The sequence below is a fragment of the Ambystoma mexicanum genome, chromosome 4q (genome assembly GCF_040938575.1).
Source record: "Ambystoma mexicanum isolate Mex_15411 chromosome 4q, UKY_AmexF1_1, whole genome shotgun sequence".
NCBI lineage: Eukaryota > Metazoa > Chordata > Amphibia > Caudata > Ambystomatidae > Ambystoma > Ambystoma mexicanum.
The window spans coordinates 1,119,729,909-1,119,750,452 of NC_090928.1; the positions used below are offsets into that span (position 1 = coordinate 1,119,729,909).

A 20,544-nucleotide genomic window follows, 5' to 3' on the forward strand; every position below is an offset into this window, starting at 1 on the left:
CTCCCTGGCTCAGTCACTGGCAGACCTTACGTCCCATTTGGGGGGTTTGGAGTCCAGAGTCAACGACCTTGAAAATGTAACCTGCGTGCAATCCCATGATAACAAAGCCCTGACGGGGAAAAATAAAGGCCATTGAGGAGCACCTTGAGGACATCTGGGCGAAACAGGCCGATCTAGAAAACAGATTGAGACGGAACAACGTGCGCCTTCGGGGGATTCCCCGGCAGATAGATGATCGAGATCTGGCGGAATATGTAGAAACTATGTTTAGAACCTTCTTGGTACTTCACCCGAATGAAGAGATAAAATTAGATGGAACCTACCGGGTATACTCATCAGCTCAAATGAGGAACCCGCGTGCACTTCTACCGTCAGAAAGAAGACATCATGGCGGCAGTCAGGGATGCAGACTCCATAACTTTTCAGGGCGCGAAGATTCAATTCTTTCAGGACTTGGCTCCCTATACTCTGGCATGCAGACGTCGCCTACAGAGGGTTTCATCCTGGTTGAAAGCCTGAAAGATTTGCTACCGATAGGGGTTCTCCTGCAAGCTGATGTTTGAATTCCACAATCAACATCACATAATCTCCACAGAGGAAGAAGCTAAAAGCTTGATGGCCGACTCACCCGGGTAATCTGACTCCGGTGCCCAGGATACTAAGGGCGCTACTCTACGCCAGCCAGCTAAAACGGGACGGGGGAGATTCCGGCGACGACCACAAACCACGGGAAACCCACCTCGAGATCCCAGTCCCAAGAAAACAGCCGAGGTGCTGGGAGAAAACTCCACCCCAACATCAACAGAAGGAGAAAGTTGGGCGGCGACCTGAGCGTGAGAGGTACATTCTTTATAGAGAGTGGGTGGTCACCCACTTTGAACCCGGGTTGACTGCTCCGGGGACGCCTTGGTTGGAACCCTGCCCGGGGGCCAGAGTGTAACCATCACACCACATGGGAAATCTGTGGGAGTCTAGGATAACCCCCGCCGTTCTTCAGTGAGTGTTAGAAAAATTCTGTTATTAATAATTGACTTGGGCGCCGGAATGGATGGCGCCCGACAGACTTTGAATCTGGTTAAACTATTGAAAGGATTGGAAAATGCGCAATTTTGGTTTTATAGTAGTAGATTTAATCGGCTTTTTCTGTTTTACATTTCATGTTTTTGACCCTCCCGGGGAACCTCGGAAGGGATTTTTTGGCCCGATTCACCACAATCCTTTTTCACCCGAGATCGAATTGATTGACCTAAAGAAGTTTCCTACTGTTTTGAGGCAAAAACCCGAACAACCACAATATGGCAGCCCTTAACTACAAATTTATATTACTTAATGTGCAAGGCCTGAATTCCCCGCTGAAACGTAAATCTCTCCTCCACAGACTGAAATCCCTAGATGCATCCTTCCTGTTCCTCCAAGAGACTCACTTAAAACCGGAGGATGAATTCCGCTTAAATGATAAGTTATACCCCACTAAATTCTTTGTCTCTAGTGGGCTGAAAAAACGAGGGGTTGCCATCTTGGTCCGCAAGGGGATCGCATTAAGGACCTTGGGAAAGTCTGAGATGAAGAGGGAAGGTTTCTGTTGGTGAATGCCACTTTAGATGGCCGAAGGGTAACATTGGTCTCTATTTATGCTCCAAACACTAACCAAGACCGATTCTTTATGAAACTCTCGAAAGCCATATCTGACCACGCAGAAGGAGAAGTGATACTAGGGGAAGACTTTAATGCAGTGATTAACCCTTTGGTTGATTAAACACTAGCTCCAACACTCCACGACAGGAACAACTTTAGGGCCCTTACCGCACTACTGAAAGACCACTCTCTGATTGAGGTATGGCGATTTTGTCATTGAGATGAAAGGGATTACACATACTTCTCAGCAGTTCATGGGGGTTTTCGAGGCTGGACATGTTTATGTTGGCAGATACGCTCATTGACAATGTACTAGAGGTGGACATTCTCCCAGAAGCACTGGCAGGCCACTCCCCAGTCCTATTGTCAATAACTCCCCTTCAGCCTCTCCCCCGTACAAAACCCCCATGGAGACTAAATGAATTTCTATTAGACGACCCAGCAGTGCGTACCCACATCAGAGAAACTATAGAGCTGTACTATGCAGAGAATGATACCGTGGAGGTGAGCTGGGGCACGATCTGGGACGCTAGTAAGGCAGTGTTTAGGGGTCAGTTAATCGAACAAGCGGCACAACGAGGGAGAGCCCGGGGTTTACTGCGGGAACAGCTGGAGGGAGAAGCCTGGAGACTAGAAGAAGCACATAAAAAGAAACCCTCTCGGCGGGCTCTGCGAGACATGAGGATGTTGAAAAAAGCCCTCGAAAAGCACCACATGGGGAGGGCGGCCTATGGGATGATGCGCACCAAGCAAATCTTTTATACGAAGGGAAATAAGGCTAATAAACTTTTGGTAGCCAAATTGGGTAGTCAAACTAAACAAAACAGAATAGATTCTCTACGGGACACATCAGGCAAAAGCACCTACTCTGAGGAGGGTAAATGCCGTATTATAGAGGAATTCTTCAGTCAACATACAACCCCGCATAAACGGGACCCACAGTCTGCCAAAGAGTTCATAACTAAGGCGGATCTCCCCCTGCTCCCACAGGCACTATTAGAACCCTTAGAAGCCCCAATATCCACGGAAGAAGTCGAGTGCGCTATCAAAGCCCTCCCTATGGGCAAGGCTCCGGGCCCAGATGGATTCACGAACACATTTTACAAAACCTTTGCCAAGGAACTCATACCGCGCCTCACGAGATTATTTAACAAGGTATGGGACTGCGGGGCGGTCACTCCGTCCATGGCAGAATCAAACACAACCTTAATCTTAAAACCGTGGAAAGATCCGGAGCACTGCGCATCCTACCGGCCTATAGCCTTGCTTAACACAGATGCCAAGCTGTTCAGTAAAATGATAGCACAGCGACTGGGGGAAGCGCTTCCCACAATAATAGCTAGGGACCAGACGGGTTTTATCCAGGGCCGGGCAGCCCATGATAACATCATGAGAGCAATTGACTTAATATCTCTGGCCCCTACCCTGTCAGGCCCCTTTTCATTGCTCTCCCTAGATGCACATCAGGCTTTTGATAGCATGTCGTGGGACTATCTGCAATTGGTCCTGGAAGGTTTTGGCTTCGGCCCACAATTCTCCAAGTTGGTGCTGTCCAATTTTCAAATTCCCTCCACAAGAGTACGGGTCAATGCACACTGGACACCAGATACCCCTCGGCAGGGGAACCAGGCAAGGGTGCCCCCTGTCGCCACTGGTCTTTGCCCTGGCAATGGAACCATTGGCCCAACACATCCGCCTCCACCCCGAAATCCGAGGGTTCAAAGTAAAAGACCAGAGTCATAAAGTAGCACTCTATGCAGATGATGTGCTTTGTTTCCTAAAGAAGGCCCAATACTCGGTCCCCCCACTTATGAGTCTTCTTGACTGTTTTGCGTAGATCTCGGTATTCACAATAAACAAGGCCAAATCAAAGGGCCTGAACTTGTCTGACTCCTCACAGGTCCTAAACGCCTTACAGAACACTTTCGCTCTTAGTTGGGGAAACTCCAAAATCCCTTACCTGGGCATACACCTAACTCTGACATACTCTGGCCTGGGGAAAGCCAACATCCCTTCACTGATAAAAGACACAAAGGAATCTCTGCAAAAATGGACCCTTCAAGAAATATCATGGTTGGGGCGCATAAATGCCATTAAAATGACCCTACTGCCCCGGCTTCTGTGCACATTCCAAGCCCATCCGGTCCAAATTTTAGTAGGGGATCTACATGCTTTATAGAAGGAAATATGCTGCTTTATTTGGCAGCATAAAATGCCCAGAATTCAGTGCAAAATCCTCACGAGAGGCAGGCAGCTGGGAGGATTGGGTGTCTCCTCTATCCTGAGATACTATAGGGCATCCCAAATTGCCCCCATCCTGGGCTGGTCTATCCAATCCGACCCCCCCAAATTGCAGGGTATTGAACAACTGTTCGCAGACGCTCCCCTTTCCCATCTCCTTTTCATACCGCGTGAAGTTCGGGCCGCCCGGAGACCTCTCCTCCCAACTACAGGAACTACGCTCCATTGCTGGGACAGACATTACAAATTAAGAGGGATCACCCCGGAATTAGGCCCCCTAACCCCAATCACCCAGAACCCAGCCTTCACCCCAGGACTCCAACCTAAATCCTACTGCAATTGGTCCAAAACCGAAACCTTGAGATTGCAAGAGCTCTACGCCGATAACAGCCCCTTGACCTTCATCCAATGTAAAGAAAAATTCGACCTCGCAGAGACAGAGAGATTCAAATACATCCAGTTTAGACACTGGGCTTCTAATCTTGTCGTAACGAAGGCTGCCATTAGGAACCCCACAGGCCTAGAGCTAACGGTATCAGAAGGACAAAGATCGCATAGAGTGGCGACAACATATCGCCTTCTGGAAAATTTACCAGAGAGCGAGAAACTCCCCTACATGATAGCATGGGAAAGAGAACTGGGGAAAGAGATCACCTCAGAATCTTGGCAGAGAATCTGGGGCAGGGCACATAAGGCCTCTAGATGCACTACGGTCAGGGAATGCGCACTTAAGATATGTTATCGATGGTACTTTTCGCCACAGAGATTGCATGCAATGAATGTAGAATACCCTGAGGTGTGTTGGCATGGCTGCGGAGCGAAGGGGGATTTGGGGCACCTATGGTGGCATTGCCCGACCATTCAATCATTTTGGCTGGAGGTCGGGTCCAAGATTAAGGACATTTGTGGAACCACCCTTCCAATGGACCCACTAGTGCTGTTATTGGGAAACACCCTGGATGACGGGCCTACCCTCAGTCTGGTCCCAGAGCGAACCTAATTACACAACTACTGATGGCAGCTCGCATCACGCAAGCTCGATTTTTGAAAGAGCGGGAGGGCCCTCAAATCGCGTACTGGTGGGTCAAGGTATGGGAACTTCTCAGAGTAGAGAAATTGACGGCCGCTATAGAGAACCGGTCAGTTAAATTGCAAAACATTTGGGGCCCTTTCCTGGACCACCTGGCAGAGAAAGAACACATGTTCTTCCAGCCTAGACTGGTCAAATATCTGCTCCAACCCTGATAAGTCTCCGAAACATGGAAAGGCCCGCCCACATGAACACAAAACAGAGACACGGCAGGGTCAGTCACGGAGGGTAAAGCTGCAAACTTAGGATAAATATGGTGATAGGAATATATATATATATATATATATATATATAATTTTTTTTTTTTCTCCTACCCCTTTTTCTTACACTTTTCTTTTGCCAGGAACATTACGAAACATAAAAGCAATACTACACCCCCAAGGGTGGCTACAAAACGGATTCACAAGAGAAATGACAAAGCCGTTAAAATGAAATGTTGATGCATTGTTTACAAGTTGATCAGAGTTGTAAGATTAATGATAAAGGTTGAATTTATGAACTGTTGAAGTTGATTATCTGATTAGGCAGGAGAGACAATATTTGTTGCATAATAAGAAAGCTTCAGAGCATAATGCTCTATCTTCAGATCCCTGAGAGCCGCAAGGGCAATGGACTTTCTCGGGAAAAGATTAAGAGCCCAGCTAGATTTACTCTTGAACTTTAGAAGCGGAACACTTTCGGGACTAATTGACATTGCACATTGCTATTCATTTGTTTTCCTTGCATGAACTCAATGTTTATCAATGTTTCAATAAAAAAAATGTTGGTTAAATGTGAGTGACTAATTTCACAGACTGATAATCTGCTTGCCCTTAATTGTAGCTCAGTTTTTACCTCTTTGATAGGGGTGGATATATTCTTAGTGTTTACTTCTAAATAACAGATAAAAAGATCAAAAGGTTACCTTTTTAGAAACTAGTGCTTTACTGCTGTAAAAATACTCTTCTTCGTGCTGGTCGCATGTTTAAATTTGAATTGGGTATAGCTTGATTTTGCTGCTGCTCATTGTTTTACATCACATTTAGTATGTATGTATTAACACGTACTTGACAGTGTTTGCTGACAGGAGCCATGCTCCAAGTAGGTAGTATTGAATGGACAGTGGATGGTGGACATACTTTGTGCATGCAAGGGATGATTTACATTGTGGCAGGGAGGGGCACATGGGGGGGGGGGGCGGGCGATTGGAGAGATTGTGGATGTAGTGCACCTGTTGTATAAGAGGGGGAACGTTGTGGTGGGATGGTGTTAGCGCACATGAGGAGGGGAAGATGCCCTTTTAATTTGAGGGTTTCTGGAGCCTCCTGATGGGGTATAATGGCACTGAACAAGAGGTCCTGTTGAGAGGAAGAAGACTCTTGATTTATGTAATCAGAAACTGGCTTTCTGCAAATGATATGCAAGGCATGGGCCCTACTGGGAGCAAAAGAGGATGAAACAATATATGATGCCTTTTATGGAGTGGCATAGATGATTTACATATGGGCTCCTGAAAGATAAGTGGGTCACATATATGCTGATGGCTATTGGGGAAAGAAAGCCTACACTATTGTACTCCATGCATCAAAGTAATATTCATATGCCAATCCATCTGCTCCAGATGCTGCAAAACTCTGCATCTCGCTTGGCAGTAGGGGCTCCCAGATTCTGCTCGACCACTCAGATTCTGGTAAAACTACACTGGCTCCCTGTGGCAAAACACATAAAGTTTAAGGCCCTCTGCGTGGTTCATCTGGCTTTTTACGGTAGAGGGCCTGAATATCTGCAGGCTAAATTCTGTCCTGAAGTTCCTGCACGATGTCTCCTCTCGGTTTCCTCCCTCAGGGTTATGGTTCCTCAGTTTAAACTGGCTTGGGTGGGGGGACGCTCTTTGTCAGTCGGCAGCCCCCTTGTTTCTACGGGCCACTGAAGATCATCCCTTATTTCAGTGGGCCTTGAAGACCCACCTTTTCACTTACAAATAGGTCCTAACTTTCCGCCTTTTTTGCGGTACTGTCCCTGACCCAGTAGCGCCACGATGCCCATGTTGGTGAAGGTGCGCTTTATACATTCTTATTACATTACAACATCGTAATATTATTTATCTCACTTGTCTGGTACTGCATATATGCAGTTCACAGCTTAAACTAGATGGTGTTTCAGAATTGAGTGTTTCGCTGTTGGCTTTCATACATGTGTGTAAGTCTTCTCACACGCTTGGACAACACAACCCCCATCACAAGAACATCTCATTCTCAACATGGAAGGACACGCATTGTGGGACAACTTCTTTATAATATGGTGTATGCTTGTTTCCCTCCTTTCAGTCCTTCGTTTGACTCTCTACCAGACTGGAGTGTTCCTCACAATCAAAACAGAAAGGGATGTGTCGTTATTTGTTTCCACCATTTCACACTCTCCAACCCCACCCCACCCCCGCAACCCTGTGCTTCAAATGCCATTTTTAATCCACCAATGTATAGTCCTTAATCCTTACTGTTCATCAAGAGTATGGATTAGCATCTGTGCAGTGGTATTTGTGCTGGTGCTGTGAGACAGACATGGTATCAAGAGATGACGCAAACAGATAAAAAGATTTTCAACAAAATTTATTTCAGTGGTCAGGATGGGAAAATACTAACTTGGGAATGTTCCCTAACGAAAGGTAAACTAAGAAGTCTAAGTCTGTCAGTCAAAAGTAAAACTCTGTGTCAAAACCTATGCTTGCCCTCACTTTTACAGAATAACAGAGTGTATGGGATTTGCCAGCTCAATAGAGTACAAATTAAAGTCAGTATAACATAGCTTCCTTCCCCAAGTTCAAGGCGCTCAGGTTTTGAAAGTTCCACGGGGTCTTGAAATTCCCTTGGTATCTCAGACGTAAAAGTTCACAGTACCTTCTTTGGTTGAGGTACTCCTCTACAACGGGTCCTTCAGGCTTCCCTCACCCGAAGCTAGACCCTCTGGACTGTTCGCAAATACTCAATTGTTTCAAGTTTGCTTCTTGGTAAACACAAGTTCAGTTCACATAGTCTTCTTAGTAAAATGTCACTTTTCCCCCTTTGTCCTGGCGGGACTCCCTTCCCCACTCTGAACCAAGTCCTTTTTGGGTTTCCCACCTTTGTACTTCTGGCAGCTTTCTTTCACAGCTAAGACTCCACTGGGTGTGGTGTAGTTGTCAGACTGCACGGTTTACCCACTACAGGTTGCGCAACCAGGTGCCTTACTTTATTCTGTTCTGTTGGTGGGGTTTCTAAGGCCATCCTGGATCTGTCCCCTGCCTGAAGGGCCACCCCAATGCTTCTCAATACTCTTATATTTATGGAAAGTCTCTTTTTCTTTACTTTCGGGAGTTTGCTCCCACTTCGGTTTTCGCACAGCTCCCCATATTTAGATCTCTATATTTGTCTCGATTTTCAGCCCTTCGCACGGCTCTCCTTTTTTCATAGGAACTTCCACTTTACTTAGTCTTTCGATAACGTACACTCTTGCACGCTACCACGCTTGTTACTTTGTTTCCCAATTGCATTGTCCAAATCTTAATTCGTTCACTTCACTTAAATTTAAGAGCTTTTCCGTTAGCGTGCCGCCTGCATGTGTTCACCTGGATAGATTGTAATGTTAGCAACCTTTACTCGTGTACTCGGTTTATCTCATTCAGTGAAACTCACTGGTCACGTAATTATTTCGTCTGGCTTCTGTTTCTGCAGCTAAGGTCAGGGTTTCGCCCCCCTACCCCTCTGGCACTCCTGGGATCTCTTTCTTGCTGCCCAGGGGAACAAACAACCTTCTGAGTAGTGTAGTAATTGCCTCACAGCCCACTCTTGGACTTTGGATCCTTGGAGACATGGCTCGCTCACCACGCTTCCTCCTCCCGGTCTTGCTCTGCGGGGGGCAACCGTCTCTCGCTCTGCCTTCTGGTCCTGGGATCCTCTAGCTCCACTGCGACTTCCATCCGACCTTCTACTGGTTCCCACCATTGAGTGCCTCAGTGCTTTATATACTGTCTTGACAAGCATACAGGCTGCAGGTGTGCATGATGAAAGTCAATTGCCTAACTTTGCCTGGCCTCGTTAATGGGACATAGAAAATTGAGATTGATGTGCCTTGTTCTGCATCCTCTCAGTACTACAATGGTGTTTCTCATAGGAAATTTGTACTCCCCTTGATCTCCCTCTTCACCCTACTTGAGTGGTGTTTGGTGGGGGGAGGAGCAGAGGGTGCCTGGATACATCCCATAAAGGTTGAGGAGGGAGGGGGGGGGGTGTTAGACAGGTAATTATCAAGAAGGGGGAATACCATGTTTCTGGTATAGGGGTGTTCTTATGATAGGAAAGCGGTATTGCTGTTAACTTTCACTCTCTTTTCAATGTTCGGGTATGAGGTTCCAGGTTTTCTCCTCCTGATCTTATCTGGATAATAACAAGAAATTAGTGGCTTCAGTTCTTTTCCCCCTGGCACCCTCAGTGGATGGGGTTAATGGGGAAAGAAAGGATTGGGTCTCACTATAGGGTTTACTATTAGAGGGACGGGGGGGGTAAGTTAGTGTCTTAATTAGTAGAAGGAATTTGTCCTTGGTTTTTACATTCCCTTACTTTCCTCCAGAGGTGAATATTTGTGGGGAGGTCTTATTGTAGGGCAGGGCATGCACGACAATACCCTACAGCAGTAGAGGGAGAGTAGAATAGATCAGGACTAGAAAAGGGGGGATACCATGTCTTGCCCTTGGGCCCTCCTTTCCCAATCCCTGAGGACCCTCTATCGAGTTGATCCTCCCTTGCTTGTCCATCCTTAGGGTTGGGGATCCAAAAGCGATGACCCGCGGCTGGCCACCTGCATAGGAGATCCCCGTGGAGAAGTCCGGGAAAGACCCTTGGGTTTTTCACAGTGCACTCCACCTGTGCTGCCTGCACTTGAACATGTTTGAATTAGAAATGGTGCAGCGGTTTTCATGCCACTCTTCTACTGAATGAATGTAGGCACCACTTGTGTAATCGTACAACTCCCACTGTTGTCTGTTGACAAAAGGGGGTAATCTCCCAGCAGCAGTGTACATTGAGGTATGCATGGCATACTTCAGTGTCGTATTAGTAAAGTCAACCTGCCCAAGCCGCATCCTCCCACCTTTAGTGCTCAATAAACTTACTTATCACAGTGAACAATTACCTATATCTTGTGTGCAAATCCTAAAACCCATTGGTTAAATGCATTTAATTTTGTCCTGGGCCACCTCAGTGATTGTTTTGGAGTTTTTCTTGTTGCCAATTTCTAAGCAACACAGGGAGGTTTTTCAAGATTTTATTTACTACGTCTTTCTTTTCAGTGACCTACATATCACTTTATTTCTCCTCTTGGAAAATCTAACTATCACTACACAAATATTCACTAATCCTAGTTGGCGCTGATGTTCCACCTGTCTACAACAGGGATCGAGAAGAGTCTGTCCCTAACCTCTGACTACTTTCCTACTTCTAAAATACTCTTTCGGAGGTTTGTGGCTATTTATTGCTTCCTTCTAGAGTAGCATCTTAAAATCAAAAGTCTAGATATGTCAACAACTTGTAAATCAGTGTTAATCTGCCGTTTTAAAACAACAATAGTTACTCGTTACCCAAGCTCTCAATTGGCCTGAGGGTCTTGTGGGTTCAGGAGTCTAACCAGAACCTCTAAAATATGGTCGACTGGTTTCAGCGGGATTGGCCTAAGTCTAACCGCCTTCTTCAGAACAGTGTCCCAGTTCTCAGAATGGGATCACAAATGTAAGTATGGCATTATTTTTCTCAGGGTACTCCTTCAATTCTTTTGGAGACGGTCTCTTCTTATTCTGCGTATTTGTGAGTCCCTTGATGTCAACAGGCTGTGGTCTCTGTAGTTGACCAGCTTCTCACGATTTGACTCAGTGGCTTTTCATCTGTTTCAATCTTCAGATATTTCTTTTCCTGTTCTTTGTAACTCCGGACCTTCTGTCTCCTATTGTCCCTTTCAGATCACTCCTGTGCCAACGGGTTGCTCCGGCTGTGTATTGTTCGGTTCGCCTCCCCCTGTGTTGTGTTAAAAATTGGTGAGCATCAGGAGGAAGTTGTTGCTCTCAGGCCCTTGTCCGAGACAGTGTTTTCCATTTCTAAGCAAACCAGCTATTTAAAGACTTTGTGGATGGGATCATTGGATCACCTTGCTGTCAAATACATAATGTACATATTTGCAAATAGATCTGTACGCTTCCATAGCTGTATTTACTTTGCTATGTTGCTGTTCTGGGCATTTAATTAAATGCCTGATATTGGAGCGGAATTGGAATTTTGCAACTGATTTGAGTTTAATTCGATCCAGAATGTATGCACTGTGTTGGGAGATTGTAACTGTCTGCTACCTTTATTCATCGATGAAGGATGTAGAGATGCTCCACACCAATGCTGTGATACTGCTGAGAGTTTGGAACCCGAGCACATGAACCTGCTGCCTCCTTTTTGGGACACCTGAGTCACTAGCCTATCTTTGGACAGTGGACACTTGGTTCATTGGGTGGCCTGAAGCACTAGCATCAAGCATTTATAGATGTATTGTAATACAATCATTTGCTAATTCGAAATAGCTGCACTAAGAAATGTCCTCACAAACGGTTATATTCATTTCTTTATCCACTTCCATTGACCAAAAGCATGACCTTCCCGACATACCCCTTCTCTTCCATTTGTTTGATTTGTGTGTTTCAAGCCTGCTCCTGCTTCTCTTATGCTTTCATCCTTTTCCACAACACTCCTCTAGCTTTCATGTAGGCGTTTCAGTTAAAAATTGCTGGTCTATGGGTTTTAAGAATAAGAACTGAGGGATGGGTCTTTATATAGGGGTTTGAGACGGTCTATAAAATCTATTATGATGTGGGACTTTTACATAAGAAAAATGAACAGCATAGAGATGCTCATGTTTCTAAAAAAAAAAAAAAAGTGCTTTGAGGGGGACGTGGCCAGCCGAGGACGCCGTAGGATGCCTCCTCGTTGAACTCCCGGTCCCAATCCCTTCTCAAACCCCTAATACCGTTCAAATTAAACATGCGTGCCACCAGAATCCATTGACCGACGTCGGAAACGGAGGAGAGCAGATGTGTCAGAGCGGAACGCATTTGAACCGCTGCTAAAGAAGTTATTTGAACTTTCCGAAGCGGATACCTCGCGCAACAAAGATAGCGGACGGAAAGGAGCTTCAGCGCCGACGGACCTGTAACTACCTGGCGTTTGGGATATAATCATCAGACCACGCCGAACGACCTGATGTCTTTGCAGTGGTACCAACAGCATCAACGCGCCCCGTGAAAAGGCAAAAATAATGGAAATACGGGGGTTGATAAAGCCGCGCATTCACAGCTGGTCCCCTCCCCACCCGACGCCTCGAGACTGGCGGGAATACAACGATGGCATGGCGGAGAGGGATCGTAGAACTTTAGACTTGGCAGCTCTGAAATACATGTCCTGCACTGAAGGTGAGGAGGAGCGGGAGGATCTGCTGGATGAGTACAGCCCTGCACGCGGGGGTTTAATACGCGTCCAGTCCAGTGACTTTGGAGCGGACCCGCGAAGGGGGAGGAGGAGCTGCGTTAACTCCGGATGCAGAACCCCATGAAAGGAAGCTCGCTCCAATACCCCCCACGCTGGAGGAATAAATACCCCAGCTGGAGAGGATCCCAGACACCTAAGAACACCGGAAGCACAGGCATAAAAGCCGGTTCGGATCACCGGGGACCCCACTGGGAGCCCATTCCGGTCCTGACAGCAAGCAAAGAAAGCAAGGAAGATTCTGGCAGGCGCAGGCAGTGAACCCTGGAGTCGATCGCGAGGGCTCCTCTAATGAAATAGCGCCTCAAGACACCCCTGATCGGGAAGCGACGGAGGTAAGGAGACAAGAGTCCTGCTGTTTTGACTCAGCACTGAGGCGAATCACCTCCGGGATACAGTTTACGATGTCCAGACAAACTGCGAAATCCAAAGGACAGGGGTCCGGCGACATTAAGACGATGCTTCAAACATCGGACTCACAAAAACGCAACCAGGTACAAGCATTAGCTCAGGTACATCACACTCCTGCAGAGGGACCTGAAACTTTAGAAGACCCACCTATCAGGAAATCGGATCTCTTAGAAATGCTACAGGAACTTAAGAAGGATATCAGGGAGAGCGCAAGCAACCTGGCTAAATCCATTTTGGACCTCAACAAGGGAGTCCTGGCAGCAGAAAAGAGGATTGATGAGGTTGAAACAGTACTAACGGAGCAGGGCCATGAACATGACATCCTGGTGCATAGGGTACAGGAACTGGAACAGCAAATGGAACAAGTACAAAACAGGCAGGAGGACGCTGAAAACAGGTCCAATAATATCCGTATTCGCGGAATTCCGAAGACAGTGGCGGACTCAGACTTGAACCAATATGTGGTCGACCTGTTCCGTGACATTTTGAATGTGGAGGTGAACAAAGAAATCATGCTGGACCGGACGCACAGAACCTACTCCACATATCAAATTAATAAGAACCTGAGCCCAAACGTTTTGACCCGGGTCCACTTATATCAACTGAAAGTAGACATAATGCAAGACGCCCGCCAAAAAGAGCCTATTATCTTCCGCTCCACGTCACTCCAACTGTTCCAAGATCTATCCCAAGCTACGCTGGCCCAAAGGAAAAAACTGAGAGTGGTCACTGACTGGCTTAGAACTAGAAAGGTGCCTTACAGATGGGGCCACCCAACATGCCTATGTTTTGAGTGGAAAGGCCAGAGATTCTCGGTCGCCAAAGAAGAAGAAATGGCGTATATCATGCAAGGCAACGATGGAGACGATCCCACAGATGGGGAAGGTTCCCCATCTCAAGATGACGAACCGGCAGGGAGTCATCCGAGAGGCCGATGGAAACCAGGGCGACCACGGAGACGCAACAAAGAGGCACAACCAACAGAACATACCTGAGTGGTCACACAGCTTCTAATTTCGAGAGACTATCTGAGGGCACCACCAGATGGGACAGGAAATGAAGAAACGGGCACTTACGCTTGTAGAGAAATCACAGGTCAACATGGACGTGCCATCAGGTAGCGAAATGGGGTAAGGATAAAGGGGAGGGGGGAGAGAAAGGGAAATGGGTCAACCGGACCCCACACGTCCCGGGAGGATAGTTCACCCGGTGATATACCACATTGGTAACATGTTCATAATCCAATTTGGAAGTTCTAATCCAATAGTTAAAGGGGAGGGGGGAGTTTTGTGTTGCCTGTTTCAGGTAAAAGGGCACAATACATATACAAGATTTTCTACAACACACATGAGCTGGATCACAATGAAGGGAATAAATGGCTGAAAATGAGGTAATGGCAAACTTAACTTTTATCTCGCTGAATGTACAGGGGATGAACTTTCCAGTCAAGCGGAAATCTATACTGAACAGATTGAGGGACATGCAAGCCTCAGTGGTTTGGTTACAAGAGACACATTTGCTCCCTGACGATGAATGGAGGTTGAAACGCAGAGCCTTCCCGATGCAATACCTGGCCTCCAGTGGGTCTAAGAAAAGGAGTGGGGATCTTATTGGCAAGGGGTGTCAACTTCGAAAAGCGTTTTGTCAAAAAGGATCCAGAAGGCCGATACCTGATGCTGGGAGGGAAACTATGTGGACAATTGGTCACACTGATCTCAGTCTATGCTCCCAATGTTAAACAAGACGATTTCTTGCTGAAGTTACTCCCTAAAATAGCACAGTGGGGTATCGGGAGGATCCTTGTAGGTGGTGATTTTAATGGAGTCATGGATGCAGCCATGGATAAAACCCTCCAAGCTACTCCCCATGACCACTCATTTAGGCAGGCATTCACAACATTTTTAAGGGAATTACACCTGCTAGAAACATGCCATTTTTTAAAATCACATGACAAAACTCACTATTCCGCTGTGCATAAGGGTTACTCCCGTATTGATATGATACTCATCCTGGAAACATTGGTCCCACAAGTCACAGACCTAGACATCGGAATACGATGCCTCTCAGACCACGCCCCAGTTATCCTAAAAATAGAACTAGATCACCCACAACATCAACCCCGCAAACCCTGGCGTTTGAATGAAATAATATTAAAAGACCTTGTTGTCCTGGTGGGTATAGAACAAACTTTAAGAAACTACTTTCAAGAAAACATAACCCCGGGATGAACTGGGCATCCATCTGGGATGCAAGCAAGGCAGTGATACGGGGAGAGTTTATAGCACAAGCTTCAAACTATACCAAAACACGGGCGAGAGCGTGAAGTAACATGGAGGCTAACATACGAGCGGCGGAGGAAGAATATCGAAAAAAGGGCTCACAGAGGGCATGGCGGGAACTTAGAAAAGCTAGAGCAATTTTAGAAACCCACTTAACAGATGACGCAGCACGTCTGCTGGTACAGATAAAACAGTTTTACTATATTCATGGGGGTAAAGCCAATAGGTTCCTTGCCGCCAAACTGAGACACCAGAAACTGGAATCGGATAACCCAGCTTCGTAAAGGGGACGGAGACATAATCAGGGGAGAGAAAAAAATAGAAGAGGAAATGTTGTTCCATTCTACTAACATGGGGAAAGATAACCTTGATGAGGCAGCACAAGTAGCTTTTTTAAATCTGATAGATTTACCACGAATTAATGAAGCAGATAGACAACAGTTCGAAGCCCAATACCAGAGGCGGAGGTGGGGGGAAGCAATAAGGGCATTAAAAAGTCAAAAGGCCCCAGGCCCGGATGGATTAAGCAACACCTATTACAAAACATTTTGGCACATACTGGTAGGTCCCCTAACACACTTATTTAATTCCATTAGGGACAAAGGACAAATCTCCCATGACATGAGCCTAGGAACTACAAGAGTATTGCTGAAACCAGGCAGGGACCCGGCTGAATGTGCAAGCTACCGCCCGAACTCTTTATTAAACGGGGACGCAAAGATTTACTCCATGATAATAGCGAGAAGATTGGCACTGATTCCCCCAGAGATAATACATCCGGAACAGGCTGGGTTTGTGAAAGGGCGCCACACATACAACAATATACAGAGGGCTATTGACACGATTGACCTGGGGTGGAGGACAGGCCAAAAATTCTCAGCGGCTCTGGATGCATCTAGGGCCTTCGATAGTTTACATTGGGGATTTCTCCGAATTACCCTAGAAAAATTCGGTTGCGGGCCAATCTTCATCCGCATGGTCATGGCAAACTTTATACACCCTTCCACCAAGCTCATGATCAATGGCAAATTCACGAAGGACATCCTCATTCAGAAAGGCACAAGACCGGGATGTCCACTGTCCCCCCTGATATTTGCCATGGCCATGGAGCCATTTACACGTAGAGTCCGGGAACACCCAGGGATTCGAGGAGTGGAGGTGGGCAATGTAGGACAACCGAAGATAGCACTATATGCAGATGACATTCTCCTATTCCTAAGAGACACGGGGAATTCCCTGCCAGCAGCCATACGACTACTGGAGGAGTTCGCACAGGTCTCGGGCTTCCATATTAATTATCCTAAATCTAAAGCCCTTAATATCACGGAAGTGATGACCCGAATTCCGTATTGCGAAAATTCATACCCGCTGAAATGGGAATGTAAATCAGTAAAATACTTGGGGATACAACTAACCTCCTGTTATGATAGATTATATGGTGCTAACATCCCGAATCTTCTCAAATCCCTAACTAGCGATCTAAAACGGTGGGAAATGCAGGAATTGTCCTGGATGGCATGTATTACGGCGGTCAAGATGACCCTGCTCCCAACATTTTTATATACGATAGGAGCCCTACCGATAAAAATCCCTGGTCCAGCTATCCAAACACTGCAAAGAGATGTGATGTCCTTTATCTTGGGGGGGGGGGGGGGGGGGGGAGAGGCGAAGAATACCAAGGCAGGTGCTTTTCAGACCAAAAATATCCGGGGGACTGGAGGTTCCGGAGCTCCGCCCTTACTTGTGGGCGCCACAAACAGCCCCGATGTAACAATGGACAGCTGGAGAGAACCACAATCAATGGGTTACAATAGAAAGAACGGCGACCAAGACTCCTCTAGGGAATTTGGCTTTCTTGCCACAAGCCACAGGGAAAAGAGGGTCCACTACTAGAATCGACAAAGACCACTTTATGGTACTGGGACAGAGTCCTGCAACATAAGAAAATCAAAATAGGAGAGGGCCCGTTGGCCCCGATCGCTTATAATCCAGACTTTACCCCAGGAATGCAAGCCAACTTCTGGACACAATGGGGAGGCAGAGAGGGCAACATAACCCTACAAGACCTATACGCAGAGGGGACACCCCTAACTTTCGAAGATTACAAGTCTAAATTCCTCTTACCGGAACAGGAACGTTATCACTATTGTCAGCTCAGGCACTGGGTCTCCAACGCTAAAGTAAAAGAAAGGGCAACCAGAAACCCGACGGGCATAGAATTAACAATACAGGAAGGTCAACCAGAAAAGGGCATAACTAGATTATATCACCTGACAGGAGAGGCTAACCCCGAAAATAAACTTAGATACATTCAAAAATGGGAGGCAGATCTGGGTAAACCGATCTCTGAGGAGACCTGGAGTCGCATTTGGCATAGAACAGCTAAAGGATCCAGATGCACCTCCATAAAGGAGGCAGCATACAAACTCTGCCTTCGATGGTACATGACACCTGCACGCATGCACACAATCAACCCGGAATATCCCGCAGCATGCTAGAGGAATTGCGGACAGTCCGCGGACCTCATACATATGTGGTGGTCCTGCCCATCGGCAACAACCTATTGAAAGGAGATTGTAAGCCATATCAAAGATGTCACTGGGGTGGAACTGCCTCAAGACCCATTGGTGGTTCTGCTGGGGGAGGAAGTGGCGGGAAGCTACGCGAATTCAGGGCCTACAGCCACCCTTATAACCCACATGTTGAGCGCGGCCAGAATAACACTTGCACAGGCATGGAAGACAAAGGAAGGCCCAATAACAGCCATGTGGTGGGTTAGACTATGGGGGGGTGATGGCCATGGAGAAAGTGACGGCACTGGCCCAAGGCTCCTATACCAAATACTTAAACATCTGGCTGCCACTTTACGAGTTCATGGATGACGGGGAGCAGATGTTCTTTAAACCAAGGCTGCTTCAAGCGATATCTATCATCTGAAAACCCTGTTTCTAAATCACGGAAGCCGAACTCTGGACTATAAATTATTCACTCTGTTGCACTTATGAACTGGAATGTTGAACCTTCTACCTTTAGGTTGGGACAGGTTGGGAAGGGAAACGGAGGGGGGGGGAGGGTTAAGGGATTGTTACTCTATTTACATGGGCAACACAGCCATATGCATTTACACTGAATCCCCGGATAGGGGCTGTACTGAGTTTTTACTGATTGATCCATGTCTGTGATTGTCACAACTCAGAGATTGCTTTCTAGTCTTTGCAGATAATACCTCCCCACTCTTTTGGGGAAGTTACCTTCACTCAGGGAATATGAAATCTTAATGGTGATGTGCCAAAGACTCCCCCCCCCCCCCCTCCCTCCACCCAAGAGCTCAGCCTACAGGAATCAATACACCTGACAGGCCGGGGGCTTGAGTGAAAAGGCAGGAGCAGAATCGTCAGAGCTAGAGAGACAAAGAACAAAACAATTGTTCAGGAAATGCAGCCAAGTAGTGCCGGAAAACAAACAGCCAACACCGCCCACAATTACCCACACTTACCTGCTCCGTAGAGACAATATACCAGTAACTTACTAGTATCGAATGCAGAAACAAGGAGGGTGTATGGTGAAGGAAGGGTGTGTCAGTATTCCAGGAACACCGATGTTAAAGCAGCAAAGCGTCCAAAAGGTGCCCAGGAGCAATCCAATGTTCAAACGGCAAGGCGTCCCAAAAGGTGTTCAAAGCAATCCGGTGTTAAAGCAGCAGAGCGTCCCAAAAAGTGTTCAAAGCAATCCGGTGTTAAAGCAGCAGAGCGTCGCAAAAAGTGTTCAAAGCAATCCGGTGTTAAAGCAGCAAAGCGTTCCAAAAAGTGTTCAAAGTGTTTGGCCAAGTAATAGTAGCGGCCAAAAAAAAGAAATGAAATGACCAGGGAAGCGAGCGTTCACCTCACGCTAGTTCCCTTACAGAAATGTTCGGGTTATCAGGTCACCAAAACCTAAGGATTCAGAAATGGGAGGTCAATGAGTAAGCCGGGTTCGTATAATCCAAGGGGGGCAATCGAGGGAGGCAGGCGTCGGGAGGCAGACAAGGGCAAGGCAGAGACAAAGACTTGGTTCGGGCGCCGGGTAGTCAATAATTAAACAGGAGTCCGGAAACAGAAGCTCGTAACTAACAGTTTAGGTGCACCCGATCTCCGAAGAGACGGCATTTAAATACGGTCCACAATGAAGGAAATGCAACAACGTAGTGCGCATGTGTCACGTGACTACAAGTAGCGGGAGTTGTGGAAATTGTATTCTCAAAGGGCTCTGCGTGTCGGGTAGCGCTCGGACAAACGCCATGGTAGTCTCCAATTTAACCGGGACGTGACAGTGATGCCTTGAAAATTAAATAAAGTTGATTAAAAAAATAAAATAAAAAGCGCTTCGAGAAACATGGTGGGGAATAGAGCTTGGAAGGGGTAATGTATAGGATAAAGAAGGAATTGAGTGTGGCTCTTCAGTAGTTTTAATAAAGTAAAAATAAGCAACTTCTATCCTGATGTAACAATGCAAGAAGTCCATCATTTTGGAGCTTACAACAGGAACATGTCATACGACATCTCATACCGATCTAGTAAAGCCTACTTGCAGACAAGACCAAAGGAGGTAAGAGCAGTGTATAGCTTGAGATGGCCAGTATCTATACTTTATCAATGAAATATTGGAAGTGACATTAATGAACAATTCACATAACTTTGATTACAACACTGAATATGTGACCCCTTCTAAAAAGGTTGTTTTAGACTTAAAAAGCAGGGGCATTGAAGCTTTAATGATAAGTTAGCTATTGACTGACGCCTAAATGTTTTTATTTCATTTAACATTTTTGCATCTTTTTTTGTAGGCTTATTCTCCAGTGGACCTCATGACGTTTGATTCTGCCGCTGCGTTGGAATGTCTAGGGTTAGAAACGCTCAAGCAGGAACTGATGGCTTTGGGACTTAAATGTGGTGGCACATTACAAGAAAGAGCTGCACGGCTTTTCTCTGTTAAAGGACTGACCAGAGACCAGATAGATCCAGCTGTGTTTGCTAAGCCTTCCAAGGGGAAAAGGAAATGAAACGTATCAAACAATTCATGCTACTACAGGAAATGTTTTCCAGTAACTTAACCATCGCTTAATTTTTGTATTTGTAAAACAATTGCATTGCAAATAAATAATCTCCAAACAATGTTGGTTTCTTAGTTTTCAAATATTTAAGGAATTTTGTATAGTCTTCATTATACTCATGAAGAATGTAAGGCTACAGTGAGAAAATGGTCCGTTTATTATTCTGACAACAACCAAATATATTTTCTTGCTTAGGTTTTTAGCTGAGCATTGTATCTTACAATAAACCTAATCTTCATGTGAGTATTCAATCATACTTATTCAAAAAGA

General features: G+C 46.2%; 1 protein-coding gene across 2 annotated transcripts in view; it reads left to right on the top strand.

Moving 5' to 3' along the window:
• SDE2 (SDE2 telomere maintenance homolog) overlaps positions 1 to 20,335 on the top strand; it is a 423,596-nt gene extending 403,261 nt beyond the window's left edge. For both annotated transcript variants that reach the window (XM_069608690.1, XM_069608689.1), the window contains one exon: positions 20,008 to 20,335. In XM_069608690.1, coding sequence (XP_069464791.1) covers positions 20,008 to 20,223 — 216 coding nt within the window. In that variant the 3' untranslated portion in view covers positions 20,224 to 20,335. The remainder of the gene's footprint in view (positions 1 to 20,007) is intronic.
• Positions 20,336 to 20,544: the final 209 nt, after the last annotated feature.